The sequence below is a fragment of the Lytechinus variegatus genome, chromosome 10, assembly GCF_018143015.1.
Source record: "Lytechinus variegatus isolate NC3 chromosome 10, Lvar_3.0, whole genome shotgun sequence".
In the NCBI taxonomy this organism is placed as follows: Eukaryota; Metazoa; Echinodermata; class Echinoidea; order Temnopleuroida; family Toxopneustidae; genus Lytechinus; species Lytechinus variegatus.
In genome coordinates this window covers 35,951,402-35,979,134 of record NC_054749.1, presented here as the reverse complement: position 1 = coordinate 35,979,134, position 27,733 = coordinate 35,951,402, and the positions used below count along the sequence as shown (strand labels likewise).

Sequence of the window (27,733 nt, the reverse complement as noted above, 5' to 3'; positions counted from 1 at the left end):
ATGAGGACATTAAACAATATACTACCCGGGTTATATTTAGATTACTGCCCCAGGGGAATGGGTACTTAGGAGAAAACCACAAATCCCTGATAATAAAGTACATGGCCTATGGGAAAGTTGTCCTTGCCCCTTGTCATAATTTACTTCCCAGATTCCAATTTGGAATCTACATACTAATAGTGATCCCAATTTTTAAAAGCTATAACTTTCTTATTGCTTGTCCGATTTCTTTCAAATTTTCACCATTCTGTTTAATTTATTTTTCTCCTTCCCGACACAACATTTTATGGCCAAGGCTGGATTCCCCTTTAAGCAAAACTTAAAGATGTCATAACTTTCTTATTTTACCTCCGATTTTGATGAAATTTTCAGTATTATACTAGTTGGATTTTTCTCTTTTCATTCAAATTAACGACTTGTTGGGATGGACTTGTCCTTTAAAAAAAAGCTGCGAGCGAGCAAAAATTTTGACATTTTTAATACAAATATCCAATATTGATAGATTTTGACATGATATCCATGCAGAAAATAATATATTTTACACTTTTTTCTTCAGTAGCGTGATAGAGTAAAAAAAAAAAAAAAAAGGGGCGCAGTATGGCGAATGTGAAAAATAGCTGCTTAAAAGTCCCGAGAGAGCGAAGCGAGCTAGAAAAAAACACCTTTTCATGAGAATGTAACTTTGAGATATTTATTGACATTATATTCAGTAAATAAAATCATATCCTACACTTTTCTTTTGCTTTTCTTTCCTCCTTTTTTTCTTGGTTGTAGAACTTTGGGGGTTCATGGCCCAACCCTTCCATTATTAATATACGGCAGTGCTATGCGGTTGGGGTCCGGGGCGGAGCCCCCGGAACTTCTTGATATCACAGCCATTTAAACCTCGCAAATTGCTGCTATTGTTAATCAAATTGCGGGTATATACAGAATATAACTTTTACACAACACATTTATTCAACCCAGTTGAACCAAATATTTTGAGGGGGCAAAACATAGCAATGTGGGAAAATTGTTAAAAGGTCGCCAGCGAGCAGAAAAAAATGCCTAATGAAATTAAAATATGTGATAGATTTTCCCATTATATTCATATTCAGCAAAATAACACATTTCATTGCTTCCATTCATTTCATTATACGTTGTCTCTTATAATCCTCTTGGGTGTGGAACCAACCCCCCCCCTTTGCGCCTGTACGCCAGTGATTGAACGTAAAGCTTAATGTATGAAGGGTCCTTACAGGGGGGCGTTATAGAGCCATTTGAAAGTAAAGGATGAAGAACCCCTACTGTGTGGGGTGGGGCAAAGCCCCGGTATTTATTTGCATAAAATTTAGCAAGCTTATAGTACAATTTTGTATGGATGCAGTCCATCTTTCTTCCCGCTCTTTATTTTCAATCCTCTGCAGCCCGGTCGTGTTATTAAGGTGTTTTTCTCGTCCCTTTTCTTTGTTTCCAATTTATCTTTTGACTAATTTCATTCTACCTTCATTTCCCGCTATTGTTTTCCATTTTGTCATTTCCCATCATGCTATTGCATTAGATAGGCCTATATCGGAGTGATTTGTTCTTTCTCAAATGTTCTTCTTTTGTTCCTTTTCCCATTAATTTTTGTTTTCCGCTTCGTTTTCACTTTTCCCTTTTGCTTTCCTTTTCCTCCTTTCCTTTCCTCCTTTCCCTTTCCTTCTCCCTCCATTTAATTTTTCCCGTTTTTTATTTTCCCGGTGAAATCCGCCTGTTACGCCACTGTCATTACATATCCACTTCACAATTGTCCTACACGGTGCCAAATATTTTCAGCTCGCGCTTCGCGATCACATTATCGATTTTCATGATAAAAATATAGAATGCCCAGATATAGGTATAAATCTTAAAAACACGCATGCATGTTTATTGAGATACACTGATTGTTCTTTATTTAAAACATGCTTAAATTATCCAGTTTCAGACTAAAAATTTCTGCTCGCGCTTCGGGCTCACATTAGTGATTTAAGATACCCAATCACCCTTTCTTTTCATGATTTACAAAACATGAATAGAGTGACCCGTTTTCGGGTCTAAATCTCTTTTTTCCGCTCACGCTTCGCGCTCGCATTGTTTAGTTATATATTTACCCTGCCCACGATTACAAAATAGGCCTTCTTGGCTTAGAATTTCCATTTTTTAAGGTTGGAATGTCGACAATTTTGAGCTAGCGCTTTGCGCTCGCTTTATTTGATTATTGAATATGTAACGATTTATGGCTACCTACAAACAGTCTTCAAAGGTCCCTTTTCGATTGTTATATGCGCATTTTGTTCAGGATCACAAACATTGCCCAGAATGTTGTGCTTCGCGCTCGCAGTATCTAAATAAGTCTTATGAGATGTTTTATAAGAAAAAATACAAAAAAGTGACTATTACGAAGAAACAAACAAAATCATCTTTGAGAGGCCGATTGGAGAAAATATGGGTGAATTTTTTCACCCCCCCCCCCTTATTGGCGAATGCTCGATCCGCCCCTGAATTTAAGTCTACTTCAGCGCCTCCAGCCAAAAAAATCGTTCCCAGGGTCCTGCCAGAATGTTCAATTTTCTGGACAAAATACATGAAATTAAAAAAAAATCATGGCTCGCGCTTCGCGGTCGCAATATTTGAATAGGGCTTATGAGATTATGATATATTTATGTTGCTTTAAAATAAAATAAATAAGCCTATAAGAAGTGGAAGTTAGAACTACCCCCTTCAAAGAAATCAACTTTGAGTGGCCGATCGGGGAAAATATGGGTGAATATTTTTTTTCCGCCCAAGGTATCAATCATATACCCCACTTCCATTGACGAGTGGATACCACGTGCGACCATTGGGTCTCAAAAGGAAGTATTTACCACCCCTTAAAGGGCAAGTCTACCGCCCCAGGAAAATGCTGCCTTGAATAAATAGAGAAAATCAAACTAGCATAGTGCTGAAAATTTCATCAAAATCGTATGATAAATAAGAAAGTTTCGCTTATTTTTCACAAAACAGTGATATGCACAACTAGGTGACTAAGTCGATGACGTCCATCACTCACTATTTCTTTTGTTTGTTATTGTTTGAATTACACAATATTTCATTTTTTTTTACAGATTTGACAATAAGGGTCACTTGACTGAACCATATAGTATTAAACAATGGCATAAGCTAATAAATTATATTCACATGTTCAGGGAGGAATTAATTGTTGTATCACTTGACACAATGAGGAGAAAATTAGAATATTTCATATGATCAGAAGCGGATCCAGGGGGGGGGGGGGGGGTTGGGGGTTGCACCCCCCCAAAAAAAAAAATCCGGGGACCATTTTTTAAATCTTTTTTTTTTAAACTTGTAATTTTATTTTATTCTTTTTCTATGTATTTATTTCATTTATTATTATTCCAAGGTCCCAATTCTTTGTATCTGTGTTGTTAACTGGCCTTACATTGCAGGAAATGCAACTTAATTTTACAAATTTTCATGGGGGTTAATTTGGCAACGACCTTTATACCAAAACTAGTGGTGTTTTAGATGCAAGAAAACGCCATTTTCACACACAGATTTTCAATTTTTTCCCTACTGTGGGGGGGGGGGGGGGGACACCCCCTCCCACACCCTCCCCCCCGGCGCTCGCTCCGCTTGCTTGGACTCGGTCGCTACGCTCCCTCGCATCCCACCCCAACCCCCCCCTTTATAAAAAGCTGGATCCGCCCCTGATGATAAAATACAAAAGAAATCGAGAGTGGATGACGTCATAATCTCCTCATTTGCATACCAGCCAGGATGTGCATATAAAAGTTTGTGAAATAAACAAAATTTAAAATGTCATATAACTTTCTTACTTTACATCCGATTTTGATGAAATTTTCAGTGTTATGATTGTTGGATTTTTTCTTTTTATTCAAATCAACTCTTTGTTGGGGTATATAGACTTGTCCTTCAACAAGTATTGGCGTGTGAAACCCTATATACCCTTAACAAGAACTTAGGAAAAAACCGATACCTTTAGCAAGTTTTCCTTGAAATGAACCCCTAAACAAACAGCGATATCAGTTATAATTGTTATAATAAACGGACGTCGGTTCACCTACATCATGTTGTTGTTGTGTTTTAATTATTTTAAAGTTTACTCACAGTTTATCTTCTTTTTTTTTTTGGGGGGGGGTTGATACATTTGTTTTTAGACTAATTACGTAATCTCTTTTCTTAAATTGTTATTGCCCGTATTGGCTGGCATACTCGAAGATAGATATATTGTAAGTAATGTAAATATGTTGTATTTGATACTGAGAATTTATTTCTTTGTTGTTATCTGATTCAATGCCCTTTGAAGGGTGACATGAGAAAAAAAAATTGTCATTAATTGTATTGTCATTTGGGTTTCGTACGGCTCCAAGTCCCACACCTCGCGCAGCTAAAGTCGAACTCTAAGTACGTACTGTTGGGGCTAAAAGTATATTTATTTTTCAGTCTTTTTACCTTCACAAATTTGACCCTAAACATGCACGTAGCTCGGATTCACAGACATCTCAGGGCATCTCAGTAGCAAATTACATCACAAAATTACTGCTGCTTAATTACCTTATTTGGGGGTTATCCGTTTGTAAACATGAATTAATTACTGACTGTTCAACGTTGTACACATTATTGTGAATTGAATTGTATTGTATTGAAATGTATGAGAGGGGCAACCAGTCAAATTTACTATTTTCGCCACAGAGAGTATATAGTAGTTTTCCCCTTTGTAGAGACACCGTAATTATAGCCTCATGCCAACTAAAATCTACAAGATAACTTCATTAGGGGGCTCTTTGTATTTTACTTTGGAGTTTGGAACCAGATTTACCCTGCCAAAGTGCCATCATGTCTGCTGACGAAGACACAGAATTAAGAGACCTCATCGCTCAAACACTGGAGAATAATGGGGTCCTTGGGAAGATTCGGGTAAGTTTTGTTTGCCTTGCCTTGGCTTTGCCTTTTTTGGCTTATTTAGTTATTACCGTACCGTACGGTACCGGTACGGTACTCACTCCAGCGCGCCAGGTCGGGCCGAGCGAGCCAGGCCGGGGAAGCCGGCTGCGGCAGGACCCGCGAAGCTTCACCTTTGCTACCTCAGGCTCAATAAAAAAGCCCAACTCTCTCAAGTGATGTTCGTGTACATGTACATGTAACTCCACTTCACTTCCGTTGCACCTACCCGAAAACCCCCCAGAATATCGAATATTGGAATTTGTGTTTACTATTGAACTCGTCTAGATCTAGACTAGACCTCTAAAAAAAGAAAATGCTGTATTGTAATATCACAAATGATGATGGGGATGAGCTTGCCCTTGGACTGACTGGTCTTGGTACGCTCACTTAGCCAGTACCGTACGGTACTACCGGTACTCACTCCAGCGCGCCAGGCCGGGCCGAGCGAGCCAGGCCGGGGAAGCCGACTGCGGCAGGACCCGCGAAGCTTCACCTTCGCCACCCATGGGTTCATATCGTCTCGCGAGTGAAGGATTATCAGTCATACGCACGCGACACACCACTACACTTCGAAAATACAGTGGGCTTTTGCCCACATAAAAGATTATGTTTAAATACATATTCCACATCCTGCTATGACACTTACCGAATCATTTAGATCCTTCCGTGACTTCTCCTTGAAGTTTCTTTCTAAAAATATGTATATTTTCTTGATCTTTAGTGAAGATTTTACGGAGATAGAAATCAGTCAGCGTTGATATCAATTTTCTCCTGAAGAGGGCGCGCGATTTATATTCATATCAAAGACACGACAAGGGAAAGAATAGGCACCTACACTATTTTACACGCATATCGACGCAAGGCATTACGCAAAGTCCGTGAAGTGTCCAATCTTTTCATTGTATAGACTTTGGTATACCGTATACGTATTATTGACGTTCGTCAAAGCTTGTACTGCTGGTTTCTTTCCAGGCACGTATATTATTTTCATTTTTTTTTTATCAGTCATCTTTTTAAATTAATGCAAATGAGTGTTATCATCACCAATAATAATCATTAATTATGTTTTTTGAAGGCATTTCATTAATTGGTGCCCATAATTAGTAAATTAATCATGAGGATTGCGCATTCAAAGAATTTAGATACAGTTATAAAATTACCGAGGAGCTGAATCAAGGTTGTGAAATTATTAGCGCCACCAACGGGCTTCCTTGTATTTCCGTGGAAGAGACAAGCGAAGTCACTTTCGAGGCCGAGGTAAGCAAAATGTGCTTTTTTTATCGGATTATTATTTTATTATTCTTTTACATTCAACAAACTCTTGCTACTTACCGGCAAGAGCCCCGGTGCGTAGCGAGAAGGAGCTTCGGCAAATATTACTTCAGCAATGAAGCGATGTTTGCCGACTACTTCGAAATCCAGGGTCAAACACGGTCTATTGTACGAGGTTAGTACATACTAACCTCGTACAATGTGTGAGTGCACCTTTGCTACCTCAGCTCAGGCTCAATAAAAAAGCTCAACTCTCTCAAGTGATGTTCGTGTACATGTACATGTAACTCCACCTCACTTCCGTTGCACCTACCCGAAAACCCCCCAGAATATTGGAATTTGTATTGAACTCGTCTAGATCTAGACCTCTAAAAAAAGAAAATGCTGTATTTTAATATCACAAATGATGATGGGGATGAGCTTGCCCTTGGACTGACTGGTCTTGGTACACTCACTTAGCCAGGCCAGGCGGCTTCTTGAGAGTAAAAATAATTTACTGACATAGGTTTACTCTCAATGAAGCCAGGTCTTCTCATTGACATTGACCTACACGAAGGACGCCAAAACCTGAAACTTTCACCCCCGAGATTTCCACTTCTAAAAAGATCTAGCCCTAATCATGTACATGGTATGCAACTTCATTTTCACATCTCTGCGCCATCGATTGTCTTTTTTAAATGAGAATTCATGACAAGGACGGAAAAGATTTGCCCGATGTTTATGCTGCCATCTTGTTTCCTATTGTTCTTTGCCAATGTTGCAGACGCTTGCGCACGCGTCTGTAACAGCATAAATGATTAATCCTTGTGTTGATGGCTCCGTGCTTTTTTAAAGGATTTAGTTCCATTTTGAGAAATAGGCAATTGAAAATCTCCATAGGCGGCGTATTAAAAAGCGAATGATTACATGTAATTATCTTTATCAATAAAATGATCAACATTTCTGCATCAAATATAATTTGTGTTAGGGTATTACACATATAAAGATTAATAAAATGATTAAAACAAAAATAAGACGACCTTGTTTACAACATGCGACTGTATACAAGTATTCTTATTGAACCTTTGTCATTTGTATATAGGCTGAGCTACGGGCAAATGTTTTTCTTTCCCTTGAAGAGCAAGATGCTGGCAAGAAGAATTCACCATTTGTAAATGAAGAGCTCAAGAAGTATCTGTCAACAAAAGAAGGTAAGAACATGGCAGGGGGGGGGGGTTGTTTCACAAAAATATTGATTGCCCCAAGCCAGGCCATCACTGTTTCCCTCTTTATACTCTGCAAGATAAATCCAAATTGTGACTCATTTCACTACCGTACAAAATTCCATTATCTTTCTTTCAACTCTTGCTTGATTTCTCAGCCAAAATCATGCAGTTCTTAAGTCACAAATTATTTTATACTATCACATGTTTTTTTTGTAGAATTGGAATACAAATAGTGATTTCAGCCTAATTTCATAGGTTATTACTTTTTTTCAGAAAGAATTAGTTGCATGTCATTTATGGTTGCATGAATAATAATATCTAAAGCTTCCATGAAAGTATTCAAAATAGGTCAAAGAAATAAAACCAAAATATCAATTGGAAATTGTCTTTGATGACTACATTGCATCATATCAGGTACATGTATGATAATGGACTTCTGTAGTTTTTCCAGTCTTTACTTAAGATTTTAATAATTTATTTCTACAATTTGATCTACAATGCAGAGCATGTTCTGCACCTCTCTCATGCTATTTTGATTGCAATTTGTTCTTTTTATTACTGTGTGAATGCTGCTTCAAGGTGTTGAAGATAAATGCACTTGTTGTGTTATGTATATGTGGAACTTTTTACACATTTCGCATACTGTTATATTATGTTTTCATTCCTATTATTTATAGGCTATCAAACAGCTGTTCTTGTGAAAGAATTTCTAGAATACTTTAATTTGGACTTTACCTTGGCAGTCTTCAACCCAGAAACAAATATTGTAAGTAAAATAAATCATCATGCCCAAGTAATGAATTATATGATCTTTTATGTACATGTTTGTGGTACATGTATGTGTCATGCTGTACATGTATTAGCATTTGAATGTATTTGTTTCAGCGTCACAGATTCATGTAGTGATGGTCCAGTAAAACTCTCAAATTTTTAGTAAAACTGCCATATTTAAAGGGCTAATAGATAATATTTAGGCAAGAATACTTTTTTGCAAACAGGCATTGCAAGAAAAAGAGCCTTCCCCAAAGGTTTTCTGAAAATCCTTATTCCACTCTCTTCATTTCATCCATGAAATCCTCATTAAATGTACATATAAATATTTCATTGAAAGTATTTTCATTAAGTTGGAAAATACATAGAAAATAAGGAATATTCCTTTTTCTCTTACTCTGATTTCTGGAATTTCAGTTGATACAAAAAGACTATAAACATCAATATGTACATGCAGGACTTGAATGGGACAAGATAACATTCTGGTGAAGCCAACTATAAATTGTCATAGTCCTGAGTAAAAGTGTACTTTTTGTCAACGGATAATCCAATCCGTGATTTTGAACTTTTCCTTTTGGGCTCCTTTTCTTGACTTGTAAATAAGGAGAGTTAAGCAGATCCAAGATTGAGATGGGCAAGTCATTTCTTTACCCATTTTTTATGTTTTTCAAATAGAGTGATGCATATGAAGGTAGAGAGTCCTTAGCAAGTGAACTGAATATTGCTGATACTGCCAAGACGAAGGGAAAACCCCTTCTTTATGAAATCCTGAAGAGAAGTAAAGACACAGGAGAACCAAATGGTAGACCTCGCTCAAGTACTGCCATTGATGTAAGTTTTACCCTGTTCACCTTCCACTAGGTCTACACTCACTTTGACTGTTTTCTGTTTGGTCTCATCCCAAGTAGAGGGGTTGCAGGAAAACATTTGCGATCAATTGCAAATATTCTGTTGTAATTTTACAACTGACAGATCAACATTGGTTATAGCAAGTCAGATTAAGCTTATTGTTTCAAGGAGCAGATTAGCAATCAACTACTTTTAACTGCAAGACTTGATTTAGAGACCAATGATAGACTTGCAATTGATCACAAGTTTCTTGCAACACCACAGTAGTCTAATCAAAGTTCGTGTACAACCAGGTTGTCTACTGTTTGTTTTAATAGTCAAGTTGCCATTTATCCCATTTTATCCAATTTCTAGGGAGACTTTGCCCCTGTCATAGTTTGTTAATGGTCTAACACCACATAGTGTATATGATTGTATGAAGTGCTAATATGAGACAAATTTTCATTTGATAAAGGGCATTAATAGATGAATTAAAAATTAGAACTTCTAGGCATTAATTGGGCTCAATAGCAGACCATGTGAGTACATGTATAAGACAAATTAGCGACTGGACCAAGTTGTAATTAAACCAAATATTGATAGAAGACCAGTTTGGTTTAGCCATGATGGTGTGAGGTGATTGGAGAATTAGATTATCTGCTATTGGACCAAATGGACTAAGTGGATAGAAACCATGCAGATCGGTAAGAAGTGCTTTCTCAAACCCAATTTATACATCCCAGAATGATACAACATTGCCATATTTTGACTGAGTTGTTTACATTCAGCTTGGTCTAGTGAATATTAATGAAAGCTTGATGGTTTGTGAAATGTTGCAAATGTTCTCTCTTTTTTGTTGCTACTTTTAAAACACTTAACTTCTCACTTTACCACAGAGGGAGATCTGTTCATCTTTTCATTGATTTTTGTTGATAATAGTTTAGAAATCAATTTTGTTCAAAACCTTTTTTATAAGTTTGAACATATTCACTAATACCCATTTCTGGAAAGTAAAAGGCCATCAGAATTTCAGACATGACTCAGTCCTAATGTTGTTCAAGTAAAATCAGTTTGCGAGTGAGTCATTGTCTCCTCTTTTGTCTTACCAATTTTTTTTTTTATTTATATGTTTTATTGGGTCAACACTGACCAAAAATAAACAAAAATAACAAATCAGACATAATTAAAATATTTACAAGTAATCATAACATCATTAGGGAAAAAAAAATCTTAACGATATATTGATTCATTCTTAATTACAGGAGGAAGCTGTCGCAATTCCAAAGGTATTTGTTACTGTAATACATGTATCTTCATCATTGAACATCAGTATGCCTCTGTGCTTTGAAATGCATGAAGTGCTTTTGAATGTTTGTTATTATTGGAGCTTCTTTGTTCTTATTACTTTCAGATGTTTGATATTTATAGGATCAGTTGTGGTCCTGAGATAAAATTAAGAAAGATTCAAAGAAACTGCCTCAAAGTAAATTGGGAAATAATGAATGCAGCTTGGAATTGCAGTTTGCTGTCAGTGTCAGATTTTGATATCACAAAATTGAAGGGAAATTATTAAATGCTGTTTTGCTGTCAGTCAAATGCATGAGCTCACTGAAATGCATACATGTACATAGGATGACACATGAATGTTTTCCCCAAACATTTCTGAATTTGTATTTCAATGAAAACATATTTGGGTATCTGTGGAGTAAAAATATTCTACCTGAAGAAGAATGAAAATGCATTTTAAATAGTATTTGTTTTCACCTTGTTCTGGCATTTCATTCACTAGCTACAGTGTTATTGTGGTATAATTGAAAGCATGATATTGTTTGCATGGTGTATTCAGTGAAATGCATATTTTGCTTGAATGGGCTGTATGTTATTATTTGTTAGCACTGTAAATGGTAAAACCTTGGTCACATTTGCTGTATGGCGGCCGTACGGTGAGTCGAAAACAGCCGTTTTTACATTTTATGTACGAGCTACATAGAGGTGGTTTGTGTAAAAATGAATAAAACGGCTGTTTTTTCGACTCGCCGTACGGCCGCCGTAGAGTATATGTGACCATGGTATAAAGGTACTGCAGGCCTTGAAATAGGATCTTAGAGGGACTATGCTACTTTGGTGAGGGGGCACTTTTTCAAATAAGCCAGATTGCATAAGTCACCAAGTCCACTTTTAAAAGGGGCATGTTATGAATCATTCAAAATCACATTTTGGAAAAAGGGGCACCCTGGCCAATGAACAGGGAACTTTTTTTCATTGTACCTTCAATAGCTTTGTAGAAAAGTAATAAAGCATTGATTGCAACCATTAGTAATGGGTCCAGGAGGCCATACATGTAGTTTCCTTAAGCCAGCGCTTAACCTTTTTTTACTGGAGGACCACTTTGACTCTCAGTTTTTTTGAGGCCCACCTACCAAAATTTTAAGAAAGCGATATGAATTTCAGTAGCCCGGGCTCTGAGCCCCTCTAAATATATATAACCATTACAACATAACAACTTAATAACAAGAATGCTGAATACCTTCAACATTCGACACACATTGCTTTAATATGGCTTTACATCACTGCCAGGCATGATGAATCCAAATTCAATGTATGTAGGGTCATATTTTCTTACAGTTACATTCAGGGACTTTTCAATTTGTTTCCTCCCTCACAAATTTTAAATCGTTTTAAAAAGGTAAATTCTGATGTAAATATGTTTTCGTGAATTTTGAACACAAAGCTCTGAAGCACGTTCGAAACGGAACAGTTCAAGAACTAACTGCATTCGCAAAGGTCCGGTAAATGGTCGACAACTAAATTCTACACAATATGCATACATGATAAGGTTCACATCAAAGTTAGATTGAAACCATCATAATCTGTATATGCATACTGCAACATGCATAAATCATACTTTAGCTTTGTTTCAACATGTCCACGTAGACCGATTAAACAACATATTCGGGCTGTCGGACAGGTCCAGGTCCTAAACATACTATAGTTTTCCCCCATTTTTTCTTCCTCTGGAGCTTCTCGCGGCCCACCCTTTGAGAAGCGCTGGTATATCTAGGCCTGCATTATTATGGTGATAATATATTGAATAAAATCTGCTTGTTTTATTGTTTTCCTCTCCCCCTTAAGGCTTCCAGATTTAGTTCAAAAGGCCTTCTCCTCGTCACACTTGTACAAATATGTTCACCCCATAATGAAACATAGTCATGTCAAAATACCAATTTATGAAATTTACATTAGATCATGATATCTGCTAACAACATGATGTCACAACATTACAACTTTCAAAAACATTTGTTGCTCTACTCTTTGATGGAGTTTCATTCATTGATTTGCATGTCTTTTTTTTTTAAATTGAAAATTTTTGAAATTCAATCAGGGTGGACTGTTATTCAGTTTTTGTAATGATTTTGTAAAGTCTCATTTTTATGATCATGTAGGATCCACTGTCACATTAAGCTATTTTACCATTTGATAATTTCATATTTTTGTTTCCATTATTGAATTATTTTTTAACAAGGATGCATTCATTCCACAATATTTAAAAACAAAGTGTGCCATATTTCAGTCTTTACTAGAATTCAGATACAGTGACATTGGTGTGTTTGTGAGATGTACAAGCAATTTTCATGTAAAATGGGTGATTTCAAGTTTGGTGTTGGCCTTTACATGGTGTTCGTGTTAGATCAATATTTATGCCAGCATAATGCCAAAGTTTATATGAAACTGTACCTTAGATGACACTCACTTTAGTGTTGAGCTGTTGTCCCTCGAATATTATGTTAAATTGAGGCCCCATGTAGAGGAGAGTCACCACCTTTGCACATTGACTATTTTTATAAGAGTAGGGGGAAACCCCAGTAGTATAGTGGTCCACCTTCACTCCCCCAATCAGTTGTATCAGTTCACTTTTCGCCTTCCAGTCACAGGTAGCGCCAAACAAATGATGTGGAATTTGTATTGATTGTTGGAGCTTGGAAACACAATCTCAATGTGCTTCTAACATCAGCACAAGTACATGTAACACCAAACTTGGAATCAACCAATGTAATAACTACTTGAAGATGATTGTTTGTATACATGTTTGCATGAAAATGGATTATTAAAGCATTCTCTTCCATGTATGTATGTACATTTACTCATTCCAAGTTCAGCTAGTATCAGTTTTGAGATTTGCTAATTATTTTTGTTTCAAAATTATTCATGCAGACTTTTTTCTATAATATAATTACTTTATAATTATTTTTTCTTCTAGAAATCTGTTAGGATAACACTCAGTGTAATTTAGATTGTGACATTTAAACAAATTTTCAAATTAACATAATTATTTTCCATTGAACATTGATTGATAAAACCATTTTTTTTATAAAGTGCAGGGGTGTGAGAGTTCAGATTTTTAGCTGATTTCAGATTTCTTTTGTTTTTATTTATAGCTTAATTTCAGCTTATTTTGGCTTCCCTCTGTACAAAACATATGGGAGCTCTTTCTATTTCAGACTTTTTCAGCACTCTTGAACTTTTTTCAGATCTTTTTATTTGTGACCACTCACACCCCTGAAAGTGTAAACACTAATGGGTGTGTCATAAGAGTTAACTCTTGTATCTTTGCCATAATGGTAACTACCATGGTAACAAGGCTCAGTAGCCAATCACAATCAAGGTTTCCTTGGTAGTTACAATAGTTTAAACTCTTTATGGAACTGGCCCCAGGAAACCCCCATCCCCCAAATTGGGTCATCTCAATCTGATCTTCACAGTCTGTAATAAAGTCATGCAGTACTAAATGCAGAGCTCTAACACACCTTTAAGAGACCTTTCGATTCATATACAGTGTGCCAACTAACTCCTGTGTAAAGTAATTACAAAAGTGTAATGTATTATTTTCATTTGCAGGATCTTACCAGTGCACAGATTGCAGATGCCAAGGAAAAGTTTGAGAAATATGATGTGGTAATGACTCATTTATTATTCTTTTTTTAAGAGTGTACCATGAGATGTTTCCTGATGTATAACTTCCTCTTCTGTTTTTAGCGTTGTGGCCCAGTGGATAAGTCTACATACTTTGAAACAGAGGGTCGTGGGTTCGAATTCCTAGCCATGGCATAATTTCCTACAGCAAGAAATTTATCCACATTGTGTTGCACTCGACCCAGGTGAAGTGAATGGGTACCCGGTAGGATTTATTCCTTGAACGCTTTTATAGTGCCTATTGATATGGCGGCTCAGCTACAGCCGGGGTAATAATGTGATACCAAGTATCAAAGCGCAGTTGAGTATTTGCACACAGTATTACTGCGCTATATAAATGGACATATTATATTATTATTATTATGATGAAATCCATTTTGTGGGCAAAGGTAATGTTGAAGCAATTTGCTCTTTTGGTGTGTGTACAATCTGTGTTTGAGAACACAATTTGGGGGTTTTACCATGTATTGAAATGGAATTCATTATATTTCCCTTTTACAGGCTTAACTCAAACAACCGAACATCACTGTCCCTACCTATTTTGCCTACAGTGTACATGAAATATTAAAAATGTGTAAATCTCACCTTTATTTCCAAATGTAAAATTACTATTTTGTTTGGTTTCTAATCTTTTGCAGAATAAGAGTGGATCGATTGACAAAGATGAACTAAGGAGTCTATTTGTTGACATGTTTCCCAATTTCCATAGGTAAATGATATAATATTCTTCAATATTGAATAAAACAATATTTCTTTGATTTATTTATTGAAGGAATGCTGTTTGTTCCGACTGTAGTTTTAAAGTGAAGTGTAGTCTATGTATGTTTGAGATTTCTAAATGTGCAATCGATGTACATTGCTGATTAATAATAGCTTACAAAATAAAACATGCATAAAAAGTAAGATGATCTGAATTTAAAGGGCTAAACATTTTTAATATTGTAATTTGATGTTACCAGAATATGGAAGAGCATCTAATTGTTCCCCTTAATATCCCTCTTCAAGTTCTATTATCTGATTCTATCATGCAATATTGTTATTCTTATTTATGTATTGTTTTATTTTCTTATTTTCATTGCCTGTGAGAGAGTGGAAATATTTTGGGGGGATCTTTTATTTTTTAGCTGAGTTTGGGATAAATTTCTTTATTTTAGTTTAGTTTAATATAAACCCCTCAAAAAATTTTTGGAGATCTGTGTTTGGCCATTAATTTCTCCCAACTCCCAATTTTATAGTAATGCATTTTTTACATCATTCAAAAGATGATTTAATTTTCTTTAAAATGATACCATGCTTGTTATGATCATGCCATTACGGAAAGAGCAAGATTCAAAAGTGTTGTATGAGGTCTGAATTGAAAAGCTGCAAAACAAGCAAAAAAGGTTTGGAAATCTGTGGTTGGCCATTAATTTCTCCCAACTCCCAATTTTACACAATGCATATTTGATTTTGATATCATTCAAAAGACCATTTAATTCTCTTTAAAATGATACCATGCTTGTTATGATCATGCCATCACGAAAAGAGCAGGATTCAAAAGTGTTGGATGAGGTCTGAATTGAAAAGCTGCAAAACGAGCAGAAATAGTCATGAAGGGTCAATACAGAACATGATTCTTTTGTCTGTGTCAACAGAGATGAAAATCCATTCAAATCAAACCCCTGCTTCTGTAGTGATGGTTCTGTGAGATAACATGGTATGAGTGATCGTGGTTTGAAATACACCAGTGCATGTTTGTTTGTTTGTTTGTTATGTGTTTGCTTTTGCAGAGGTGTGTTTGATTCCATGTTAATGTTGATGTTAAGGTGCATGAAAACAATTAAAAGAAACTGCTGAGAAACTCACTCATCACCACTGAAAAAAGAACAGTGACTTTCAATATTGTGTCATTTTGCAACTTTTGAATTTTGACCTTGCCCCACATTTCAAGGCACTGCACCTCCATTTGAACGATAATCATATCGTGTGGGGTATCATTTTAAAGAAAATTAAATGATCTATTCATTGACATTAATTACACATCGATATTTACGAAAAACGATGAGTAGGCCTAATTATGGATCAAAGTAAAAAAAAAAACTCTGAGAAACCAGTCATCACCACGGATATTAAAGAACAGTGACTTTCAATATTGTGTCATTTTGCAGCTTTTGAATTTTGACCTTGCCCCACATTTTAAGGCACTGCACCTCCATGTGGACCATAATCATATCATGTAGGGTATAATTTTAAAGAGAAATAAATGCTCTATTTATTGCTATTAATTACACATTGATATTTACTAAAACCGAGGAGGGATTATCGATCAAAGTCAGATTTCCAGACTTTTTTTAGGAGTCTACAATGTTTCTCATTTATAAATCAGATTTTTAAATTTTTGTAAATGTTTTACAGGAACATGTTAGAAAGATATGTTCAAGATGAATTTCATGCAGGGGACAAGGACTTTAGCAGTGGTAAGTAAGAGGAAGTTCACATTTACAATATTGTGTTTTTATACAAGCTCCCCCCCAAAAAAAAAAAAAAAAAACAATTTCATAGATTAGATTTTCTTTTAATGAAAATATGTATAAATGGGCATGAAATGATGTGTCTGATAATTAAATTACTGCATGAATAAAGTAAAATCATTGTCAGTTTCCAGCAAAATTGCATTTAATCAAATTTGTATTATATGACCAAGGGGAGTTGCTTGTATATGATGTCGCAAAACCAAAAATTCAAGAATCCTGAATTCTGATTATCTTTGATGAATTTTTGTCTAATCATCACCAAAGGGTTTTGTTTCCTTTTTTGCTTTTATCAAAACCAATTTTATTCTAGGGTGAACTTCCCCTTTAATAATTGTGACAGATATCTAGATTATACAGATTATACAGATTTTCATGGTGAAGACTTGGCATAATTACGGATTTCTACCTGGTATCACTGCTGTGCTATGTTCTTTACTACACAGCATGTTATAGCTAGATGCTTTGTTGTTTGGGAATTAGACATTGCCTGACCAGCCTGCCAATGATTTTTTATACGCCCATCTCGATGGGACGTATTATGGTATCACGCTCGGTGTCCGTCCATCTGTCTGTCCGTCCATTAACTTCTCCTTGTTAGCACGATATATAGTTTGGTGTTTATCATGATACTAGCATAGATCCTAGCAATTCTATTGAATTTGAGGTCAGAAGGCCAAAGGGGAAGTCGCCATCTTCCACTTTTCTTGCTTGACCAATAGCTCCATTTTCCATGTTACAGACAGGCTTATTATGTGCTCGCCTTAGCGACACTCTTGTTAGGTTATGAATTCACCTCCCAGTGGTGATTTCAGTAATTTTCAAAAATATTGGAACATGTATTTTATTGTGCTGATTTGTGAAATATTTCTCAATGGAGTTTGATACAGCAATAAAGAACAAAAACACAATATACATTCACTGACCTTTAAAGGTTAATCTTATTCTTGATTTTATTTTTGCCTTCCAGTTATTGATTTTGAGGAGTTCCTTGCCATGTATAGGAGATTGTTTGTTGTTTGCCGTAGCGTTGTATCACATGACATTGAAGACCTGGTTCCAACGTCTCGGAAACTCAAGGTACGTGTTTATCTTTGCAGATTGTAATTGTTCAAATAATGTGATAATTATCTAAGATGTAATTGCTGGAAATGAAAATGTAGAAAATAAGATGAAATGAAATGTATTTGCCAATGTGTAAGCTTATGGTCAGTACCTTGATTAGATAAGAGAGAAATATAGGTCTGCAAAATCAATCTTACTTTAGAAAGTTGGGATTGTGAAGTTTTGTCTTCTCTTGTCTTGGGTTAAGTCGGCATATGCAGACTTGCTGTACTCCGCCAACTTTATTGATGAGTGTGAGATCACCGAGTAAGCAGGTCACTTACTAGTCACAATGGATTGGATTAGAATGCTCATAAAGTTAAGATTTTCCAGTTGCAGAAGCATACATTTTCTTGCTTGCAATCACAAAACCATCTTGTTGACAGTTCCCCAATGTAATTAGCCATTTTTGACTACGCAGCATCTGATCAAGATGGAAAGTGTGCTATATAAATCTTATGTATTATTATTATTTTTTTGTTGTTGCATTTCCTCCCTTCACTGTATTATTTGACAATGTAATACACAGTTACAAGGGCAACAGAAGAAAACAGATGAGAGCTTGAGAAGGCAGGATGATAATATACTTGGAAACATTGAGCGTCAATCAACAAAGCTAGACGGTCACATTGAGGACGATGACGCATTCTTTGATGACCCTTTACCTATCAATGGAAGTGCGTTTGGAAACAGGTAACAAAGTGTGACAATAGAAAATTCTAACAACAAGCAAAAAAAGTATGATGATAATGGTGAAATTAAGTCGACTTTTACTCATTTCTTTAGCCGAAATTTGTGATACATAATACAGTTTTGAAGTTATGCAACATTATGTAAGTGTATGTCAGACCTAGAGTTACTTTAAAACCCAAAACCACAAAAAACATGATTTTATATATAACTCCAATGAGTGTTTTTAGACAAATTTCTAAAATATGTGGTTAATTTTATACTTGCTCCTCAAATTCAATTAACTTCATATTGACTTTTTCATGATAAATACAATTCTTCTGTGTATGATTTTCATCAATAATGATAACAACAGTCAGTGTTTATAAAGTACTTTTCCCAGAACGGCTCAAAGGGCTTTACAGCATATTATTACCCCGGTCATTGGATTTCTTTTCAATCCTGCACGAAAAGTGAACAATTTCCACTCCCTGTGAGCATTCCTTGCATTTATAGCAGCCTCATAATTGCGTGGCAGATTCAAACATACAAGAACTTTCACATCCTACTGGGTACCCATTTATCACCTGGGTCGAAAGTGGCAGAGCATTAATCTACACTTTGCCACTTTTGACCCAGGTGCTAAATGGGTACCCAGTAGGATGCGAAAGTTCTTGTATGTATGCTAGACCGCGGTGGGATTCAAACACACAACCCTCTGTTTACAAGGCGAGAGTCAGAACCACTACACCACGGCTCTTCCCTATAAAAAAACAACAATTAAACATAAAGTTCATTATCACACCTTTTTTCCAACTATTACAATTTGGTAAAACTTTGTTGATTTTTTTTTCAACAATACAATAACAACTGAACTGTTAAACAAGACAGTGTTTATATTTTCATATTATTCAGGAATCAGAAACAAGCATTGAACTCTCCTCCAATGAGTCCTACCAAAGCAAGCTCTCTTAGCTCACTCAGTAATGCCCCTCCCCTTGGGGGCGGGAGCAGCCTGGGATCACTCCCACCTCTCAATATTGGAGGCGGAGCAAAGGGTATGTCACACATTGTATATATTTTTCAGTTTGTCTCTTCATCCAACAACTCAAAAAGTAATTTTTTCTATTATTGTTTGTGTGTTGTGTTTATTTTTCTTGAAGCACCATGAGCACTGAAAGGTGGACCTGTGCGCTATACAAGTAGCCACCATTATTGTTATTATCATTATTATGAATTGGGGGATTGTTTCATGAAGACGTATGTCAGTGATTTTCACTGACTAGTTTGGTCTCGGCCAATCAGATGCAAGTATTTTCCATAGCTTATAACAGTTGCTAGTGAAAAATCACTGACGAAGCTCTTCATGGAATACTCTTCAGGGGACCTTTTAATGAAAGATGTTAGCTCTGACAGTTACCTTTATAGTAACAATCAAATACCTGTTTTCACAGCCAATCCAAACCAAGAATGGTTTTCAAATTTGGGACGCTTTTCATCAGCATTTGTCTGAAGACCTGTCAGATAGGATAACTTTTCTTAGTTTTTAATTGGACAAGAAGCACTAGTGTCTGTTACTATGGTAACTGTCAGAAATTAAAAAATGATTTGTCAATTCTGACAACTGTCATAAAATAGTCCCCTGACAAATGTTGATGAACTATTCCCCTGGTCTACCCATACATCACATAATTTTGATAATTAGTGAAAATTTGAAGAACCATAACACTTGAATTTCATTGAAGCAAATGTATATTGTGAAAGATATGATATTTAAAAATGAAATTCACTCAAAACAGTTACATGCACAGCAATGGTGATGTGCTAATAAGAGCTGATGATACCAAATGTGATCTATTTCTGTAGGTTTTTATTATGAGAAATGTAAAATGAAATTCACAACAATAACTAAATTTCATCTTTGAAAATGGCTAAATAATTTTTGGTTAAGACCTAATGAATATTAATCTATTTTTTATTGATTAAAGGTAAATGCTAGTTTTGGTAACGATATCAAAATGAGTTCGTACAGAATCCAATGAAATGACCACCAAAGTGTATGTTTGTATAAATAAAACGCATGTGCCAAAGGATTCTGGAAGAAATTGTGTAATTGCTGAGAAATCAGCAAATAAGCACAGGATTCGGGTAGAGCGTCGGGCCCGACGCTCTTAAGCAATAATTATACATTGTCCCACGTGCGCTTATCTGTGTTGGGGATCTTCGGTGTGAACCTTTTTCCGCGTAGATTTCAAGATTTCACAAAGTTCAGTTAATGTAATGCCCTTTTTACACAGGATTTTCTTAACCCCGGACTATCGCTAACCCCGTACTATCCTTAACCCCGGACTATCGCTAACCCCGTACTATCCTTAACCCCGTACTTTTTTTTTTCCTTTTCACACATGCCAAATTGTTATTGCTAACCCCGGATAAGGAATGCTTGCTTTTCACACACGAAACTCGCTAACCCCGGACTAGTGGTTTTTGTCGATCATTCGTAGTACAAGTACTTCACTCGTACACTTTTTACACACGCTACAATTTCCTTAACCCCGTACTATAGGTGGGGCCAAATTGCCATTTAGCCCCACCTATAGTACGGGGTTAAGGAAATTTTAGCCTGTGTAAAAAGGGTATAACTGTACCAGATCTAGATCCTCGATGATATACTGACAATTAAGCCTTGTTTTACAGACTTTCTCATGAAATTAGTGTTTACTGCAACTACTGGCATTTCTCTTTAAAGTTACAGGATCGGGTAAACCTGACTGGGATGACCTGGATGAGATAGATAATAAGATCTCTAAGCTGGGTTTTGATTCATCACAGAAAAGTGATTCTTCTATCAAGTCTGGTGGTAGGAGTGAAGCCAGTTATGAAGATGACTTTCAAAGGTAAGAATGAATGAATGAATGACTTCCAAAGGTAAGAATGAATGAATGACTTCCAAAGGTAAGAATGAATGAATGAATGAATGGATGGATGGATGGATGGATGAATAAATGAATGACTTCCAAAGGTAAGAATGAATGAATGGATGAATGAATGACTTCCAAAGGTAAGAATGAATGAATGAATGGATGGATGACTTCCAAAGGTAAGAATGAATGAATAGATGGATGGATGGATGAATGATTTCCAAATGTAAGAATGAATGAATGACTTCCAAAGATAAGAATGAATGAATGGATGGATGGATGGATGGATGGGTGGATGGATGGATGCCAAAGGATGCATTAATATACAATCTTTCAAAGTTAGCTTGTCCATTTCATACTCACTTGTCAAAGTGTTTACCAGCTAAGAGTATCAGTTGACAAATTTTGAAATATTTGAATGATGGGAAACTTACTTATACTTGGTAGTCTATTACCTCTAATATAGACACTGATTTTACAATTTCATGATTCAACATATTTTGATGGAGTTTAATAAGCATACTCGTGTAGCTTTTATATTTTATAGATGTGTTCAATTTGTTTTATGTTTAATTGCTATTAGCATAATATTGCTTGGCTATTAAACCTATTATCTCATTCTCAAAATTAAAAAATATTGAAGACAGCCCTGAAAAAAGCTATGTTTTTATGGCAGTGGCACCAATCTCATATGTTTGAAACGGTCTCCTTATTTCCTGTAGAGATACCTTTCAAGGTAAAAGAAGGTTGCCTCTTGTATCATAACTCTAAAATCAAGGTCTATCTGATCTTTCGCGAATTCGTTAACATTTTTTGATACAAGTTTTATCAGCCTGTCGTCAAACTGAGGTTTTAGAAAATGGATATGGTATGGACTTCAGTTGACTGGTTTATGGTTTGTATCACTATAGCTCTCAAGACAGTCCAAGCCAGACACCAAGAGGAAGCAACAGAAGCAATACAACAACAAGCATCACAGAGGAGATATCAGAAGAAATATCTGGTGATGAAAGCTTTTTGGCTAGCAGTCAAGACAATGTAAGTCAATATATCGATGACCATCTCTAACATCACACAGATCAATACACAACCTCGTAGTCAGGAAAAGGTCAACAATCATGCTTGGTACATTATCAATACAAACTGAGGCTTATCAGGAAAAATATTTGGATGATATCATGTTTGGCTCTGTACTTACTTTCATTCGGAAATTTATTGAACAAAACATAGAAAAGGCATAAACAAAATGATAATGAGTTTGATTCTCTAGGCTCACTGAACATACATATAGTAACATTGTTGTTACATTTAACACTCGGTATGAAGGAGTTCATTTTGTGGTGGGGTTCACTGACATATATGCACAACTGTATGATGATTAGTAGAACCCTTTAATTTTTAATCTTTTAAAAATCTTTTTTTATTCCAGCTTGATGACCAGACATCTGACCACACCGTGTCTCAGCTAAGTCAGAGTGGTCCATTTGACTACATGGAAGAGGTTCGCCCACCTACAAGCTTATGACACTAGACTGAACCAAAGACAGTGTCATTTTGAGACTCCTGTAGTTGGCACCGTAACAAACTTTATTTGACAAAGGCAGGTCCTTCTCCACTACTCACTCTGCTTCTGCCATATTGGCTTTCTTGATGGGTGGAGAGGCATCTAAGTTCTGCTTCCTGAGCAAGTTTCTGAGAACATTCTGGAGTCTTCTTCTGTATGAAGTTCACCAATCTGGACATTCAACTGCAGCAGCCAGTTATATGCTTCTTTAGTCTTCCCAAGAACCTGCAAGGACTGGAACAACTTCCAACAAGATCCAGCTCAGTTGGTCTCACTCTCTTGATGTCTTCAAGGCCTTCTTGACTAGGGTGCAGGCTTAGTAGTTTCAGGAAGACTGCTTAGTACTCTAATATGTATATATATATGCACCTTCGCAAAGGAATAAAAGTAAGGCTCCACATGCCTGCACAAACTGTAGTGTGTTTATCTTTAGTATCTTGTCGCAGCAATACAACTGGAGATGAAATGTTCTTCAAGTCACTTCAAGGCTTCCCTTCAAGCGCCTTTGTTATGCTTCACTTGATCATCTCAGCATCAAGACTGTATTGGGTCATAATATGTGAACTCTGTATCTCACAGGCTACCTGGATACCTTTTTGTGTTTCCTCTCTCCCCCCACCTTTTTTTATCTATTTTCCTTTCCATACCACAGACAACCTGCTTTCAAAATATGCGAATCAATCTACAATTTTGGACTTGTTTCTTCACAGTCTTGTCTCAATTCTAAGCAGAATAAGAGAAAATCTGCCAGTTAAATTTTTACCCATACTTAGATTTGAACCTGCAATCTTGCCATTGTACAAGTAAAGCACAATGATGATCCCATTGTGCCATGCTGACTAATTATTGGAGTCATTGCAATTTACTTCATGGCTTTACAATTCATGTTTATGAATATTCATGGTGTGTAGTCTTTGAATTGATGGAATATACCCTCTTTTGATGCTAGGAATAAAAAAATTGGAGGAAAACAAATTTAGTACCTAGGGTACTTACCTTCTGAGAAGCAAGGCATGTACCCTGCCCATTAGGTTAACCATACCTTTGGATCAGTGGAGACCTTCCCTTCCTTAGCCCTCTCTTGCTTTGTTCATTGGCCATCGGTCAAGACTTGATGTACAGTAAAGACTCTGAGATGGTAGACTTATACCTTTGACAAGGCTGATCAACTTAAAAAAAAATTATGAGAGAATAGATGGACAGGATATGGTAAACTCTTGTAGCAATGAAATTTAGTGTAGCGAGGTGGACAATTTCATGATGAAAAATGCTGTTGAATACAAGAGTTATGAAGTGCCTTGATCCATGTTTTTATGTCACATTTGTTTGGCTAATTGTACATATATTTATATTATTTTGCAACAATTTTATTTGTATTCATGCTTTAAAAGTCTTGTGGCTATTATAGAGTTTATGTGAATTTATGTGTAGTCTATTTATTATGGAGGGAATGCAGTTGTATTTTTCCCCTTTGTAGTAGAGGAATGCTTGAAATGGCAAACTGAAAAGTAAAAAGAGAGTAATGATTGTAGAAATTATCTGAAATTTCTATACATTTTTATGCATCTGCCCAACGTAGGTGGTTGCCGAAGACACTATGTTCTCCAACTGCCTGTCTCATAATAAATAAAGAACTGTTTGATAGATGAATTTCAAACTTGGTGAAAGTATAGGAATAACAATTATCTGATTGGTGTGGGGGTTCAGAAGGTGAGGAGGCACTATAACTCGGACGGTAGAGCGGGGGTTTCAGATTCCGGTGACCCGGGTTCAATTCCCACTTGGTGCACTAGTGCCCTTTGGTAAGGCATTAATCCTCATTACCAGGTCCCTTGGAGAGGACCCTTGAGTCGTCGGTCCTGTGGTTGCTTGCTTACAAGCATTCATGCTTTCTTAACAATCAGGTTAATATTTACCACCACTTACCAAATGTCATACACTTTATTTATATGGGAAAATAACTTGGGGGATGGGGAAAGCTGACAAGCAAAAAGAAAAAGAGGTCAAAGGTCACAATCAATTTTCTGTCGAAAATTTTTCTGACAGTCCACAAAAAGTGTCCAATTTGCCCCCTCCCCTCTTATCTGTAACTTGTACATGTAGGACCGGTATAAAATTATGATTATGGGTATTTGTAGTGATTGCGCTGTTTCTAAATATTCAACAAGTGGCAAACAGAAGATTCTCATCAAGAAGCTACAAATCATCTATAAAAATATTAATTCTCATTAGTCTGTAAGTGAATATCTGTCAGAAAATTCAGTTTGACAGTCTAGTGTAAAAGCATATATTGACTTTGTAAGCATAAAATATGAACAAAAATCAGAATGATATTTATGTAATAGCTTCATTTCAACAAAAAAACCCCTCTGAAATCAACACAAAGTTTATTGGAAAGCTTTAGGTTGGTTGCAAATAGACTTTTGTCTGGTCCTGAATCTAAGATGGTCTTTCTGTGGGATTTGAAACAAACTCACTTTCAATGTTTAAGCATGTTCAAAACGTAACTGAAGGTTTCATTATGCATTTGGGGTATCATCTAACATTCCAACCTTACAAAATTGTATTTTTTTTTCATCTACCGGTATTTATCCTTTGTAAAAGTTAAATTAAAGAAAAGCCTCCAAATCACCTTTTTCTCAATCTCACAGCTTCCAAATAAGTCAAGACAAGTAAATTGACAGTTCTGATTTTCATAGAATTGTTCCTTTTGCCGTAATAGTGCCGAGACTAATATGGTCACCATCTCAGCTATTACAAAATGGCTGCTAAAAACGGATTTTTGTTAAATTTTACTTATTCTAATACTTTGAAACTCATATTTACTGCTAAGTAAATCAGAGAATCAGAGAATAGTGTAATGAAAGCATATATATTCTGTGGTTTATTATAATACTTTTGAATGTGGTGTATGGGGCGTACCAAACAGCAAAAGCTTAGAAAGATATATAAATATTATGTAAAATAAAGCTTTTATAAAAGCAATGAATACCATATTGGTACTTATGTGTATGATCCACCCAGCCTACTTATTGCCTTTGTTTGGCCCCTGAGAGAGAGAGAGAGGGGGGGGGGGGGCTGAATGGGACACAGTATATCAAGGCATGTGAGAGATATAGTAGAGTGTTTATGAGAGCTCATGTCACTATAAGTGACAACTTCTATAGCAAGAATAGAGAGAGAGAGCTATATAATGGAGTTGAGAGAGAGAGAGAGACTGAAAAAATGACATTGTGTGCAGGAAGGATTACTAGAACCATATAAAGAGTATGTAATTAAGTGAGTCCTGACCAGCTCAAAATGTGTTACACATACACAGCAAAATTCATTATTTGTGAAATAAAGAAAACTTTATGGATAGGAAACAAGGTTTGTTAGAAGATATCATATGCCCCCTGTAAATTAGCAACTTCCTCTTTTCTACTGTCCCCCCCCCCCTTATTTTTTCATGCCTGAACATAGGTCTTGTCTTTCCGTTAATGCCCACAATCATTATATTGATTATTATGGCATATGAACGTCAAGAATGACTTGACCTGAATTTTACCGGGACCGGCAGGTGCAATACACCGGGTGAACACCCTACTCTTTGACGAATAGTGTATTGGTTTTAACGTGCATAGGTTATGACTCTCCTATGCACGGGACCAACATATGCGTCCTTTCCGATGGACGGAGTGTTTTCCAACTGCATTCACACCTAGCTGCACTGAATACAGAGCTGAGGCACGATAACACGATACCTCAGTACCTGCTGCCAAGAAATATGTCATCCAAGGAGATGGATAAAAATATGCTTACCTTTAGAGAAAATTCAGTGTAGAATTGCCCCATCACTATTCAACTCGGGGAAGCAAAATTGATATACCAATTGATTGGAAGAGCTCTCATTTCAGTCTTTATTAAAAAAAAAAGGATAAAAGAACCATATATCCCTTGATTTGACTCCTTCGCTTCCCCCTATTCCTACCCCCCCCCCCCCACCGACCACTATTTTATTTTGTTGTTTTGTTCTTGTTGTGTGTTTTTTTTTCCTGCTGCAGCGCAGCGTAATTTGCCAATACCGTACTAGTAGAGGCCATAAAGCAGAGGAGTTATTATATTAGAAAGGCAGTGTATACAGCCACACGCGTGTGTCTTTACCATCCAGCCACACGCGTGTGGTTATATCCAGAACACCTATCTGTGGATACCGCCACACGCCGCCAGTAATAACAGTAAAACACGTATGTAGGTCTGACCGTCTATATCACGATCAAAATAACCTCATTTCTTCATTAAATTCTTACATTCTAAACCCCTTTGATATCCTTAGATCATTTCAATTTCATTCTCACCGTCTTCTCTCCTTGCTTTTCTTGTCTTGTTACAAACGGTCGTCTGTTTAACAGCAAATTCTCTTTTTCTACTTGTGTCGATTCTGGCTTCCTTCGCGGTACGGTGGCAGACCCATACAGCGTTAGCGCAGCGCAGTAGACATACACAGTTTGGGTTACGTTTGGTACGAATAATTTTCGTACCAAGCGTTAAGCATGCACGAATCCCGAGTTTCGTACGTACACACGTACACGCACATAGCCTAGAGTCAGTAGAGAATCGACACAAGCTGACAAGTAGAAAAAGTGTGGAAATTTGCTATTTAACAGGCGGCCTTTTGTAACAAGACAAGAAAAGCAAGGAAAGAAGATGGTGAGAATGAAATTGAAACGATTTAAAGAAATCAGAGTGGTTTAGAATGTAAGAATTTAATGAAGAAATGAGGTTATTTTGATCGTGATATAGACGGTCAGACCTATATGCACGCGTTTTACTGTTATTACTGGCGGCGTGTGGCGGTATCCACAGATAGGTGTTCTGGATATAACATAGAGATACATCTCTATGGGATATAACCACACGCGTGTGGCTGGATGGTAAAGACACACGCGTGTGGCTGTATACACTGCCTATTAG

At 36.4% G+C, this 27,733-nt stretch overlaps 1 protein-coding gene across 3 annotated transcripts; it reads left to right on the top strand.

The window, feature by feature from the left end:
• Nucleotides 1-4,799: 4,799 nt before the first annotated feature.
• Nucleotides 4,800-24,758, top strand: LOC121422504 (centrosomal protein 43-like). 3 transcript variants are annotated; one of them, XM_041617623.1, is made up of 14 exons: nt 4,800-4,938; nt 7,319-7,427; nt 8,120-8,208; nt 8,889-9,044; nt 10,304-10,327; nt 13,938-13,994; nt 14,651-14,721; nt 16,407-16,468; nt 17,493-17,602; nt 18,156-18,319; nt 19,211-19,353; nt 21,051-21,192; nt 22,128-22,254; nt 22,646-24,758. In XM_041617623.1, the coding sequence occupies exons 1-14, from the start codon at nt 4,858-4,860 to the stop codon at nt 22,739-22,741; spliced, it is 1,431 nt and encodes a 476-aa protein (XP_041473557.1). In that variant the 5' UTR covers nt 4,800-4,857; the 3' UTR covers nt 22,742-24,758. The 3 variants fall into 3 exon arrangements, with proteins under 3 accessions (XP_041473557.1, XP_041473556.1, XP_041473558.1); XM_041617622.1 differs by having other exon boundaries at nt 21,045-21,192; XM_041617624.1 differs by lacking the exon at nt 10,304-10,327 and having other exon boundaries at nt 21,045-21,192.
• Nucleotides 24,759-27,733: the final 2,975 nt, after the last annotated feature.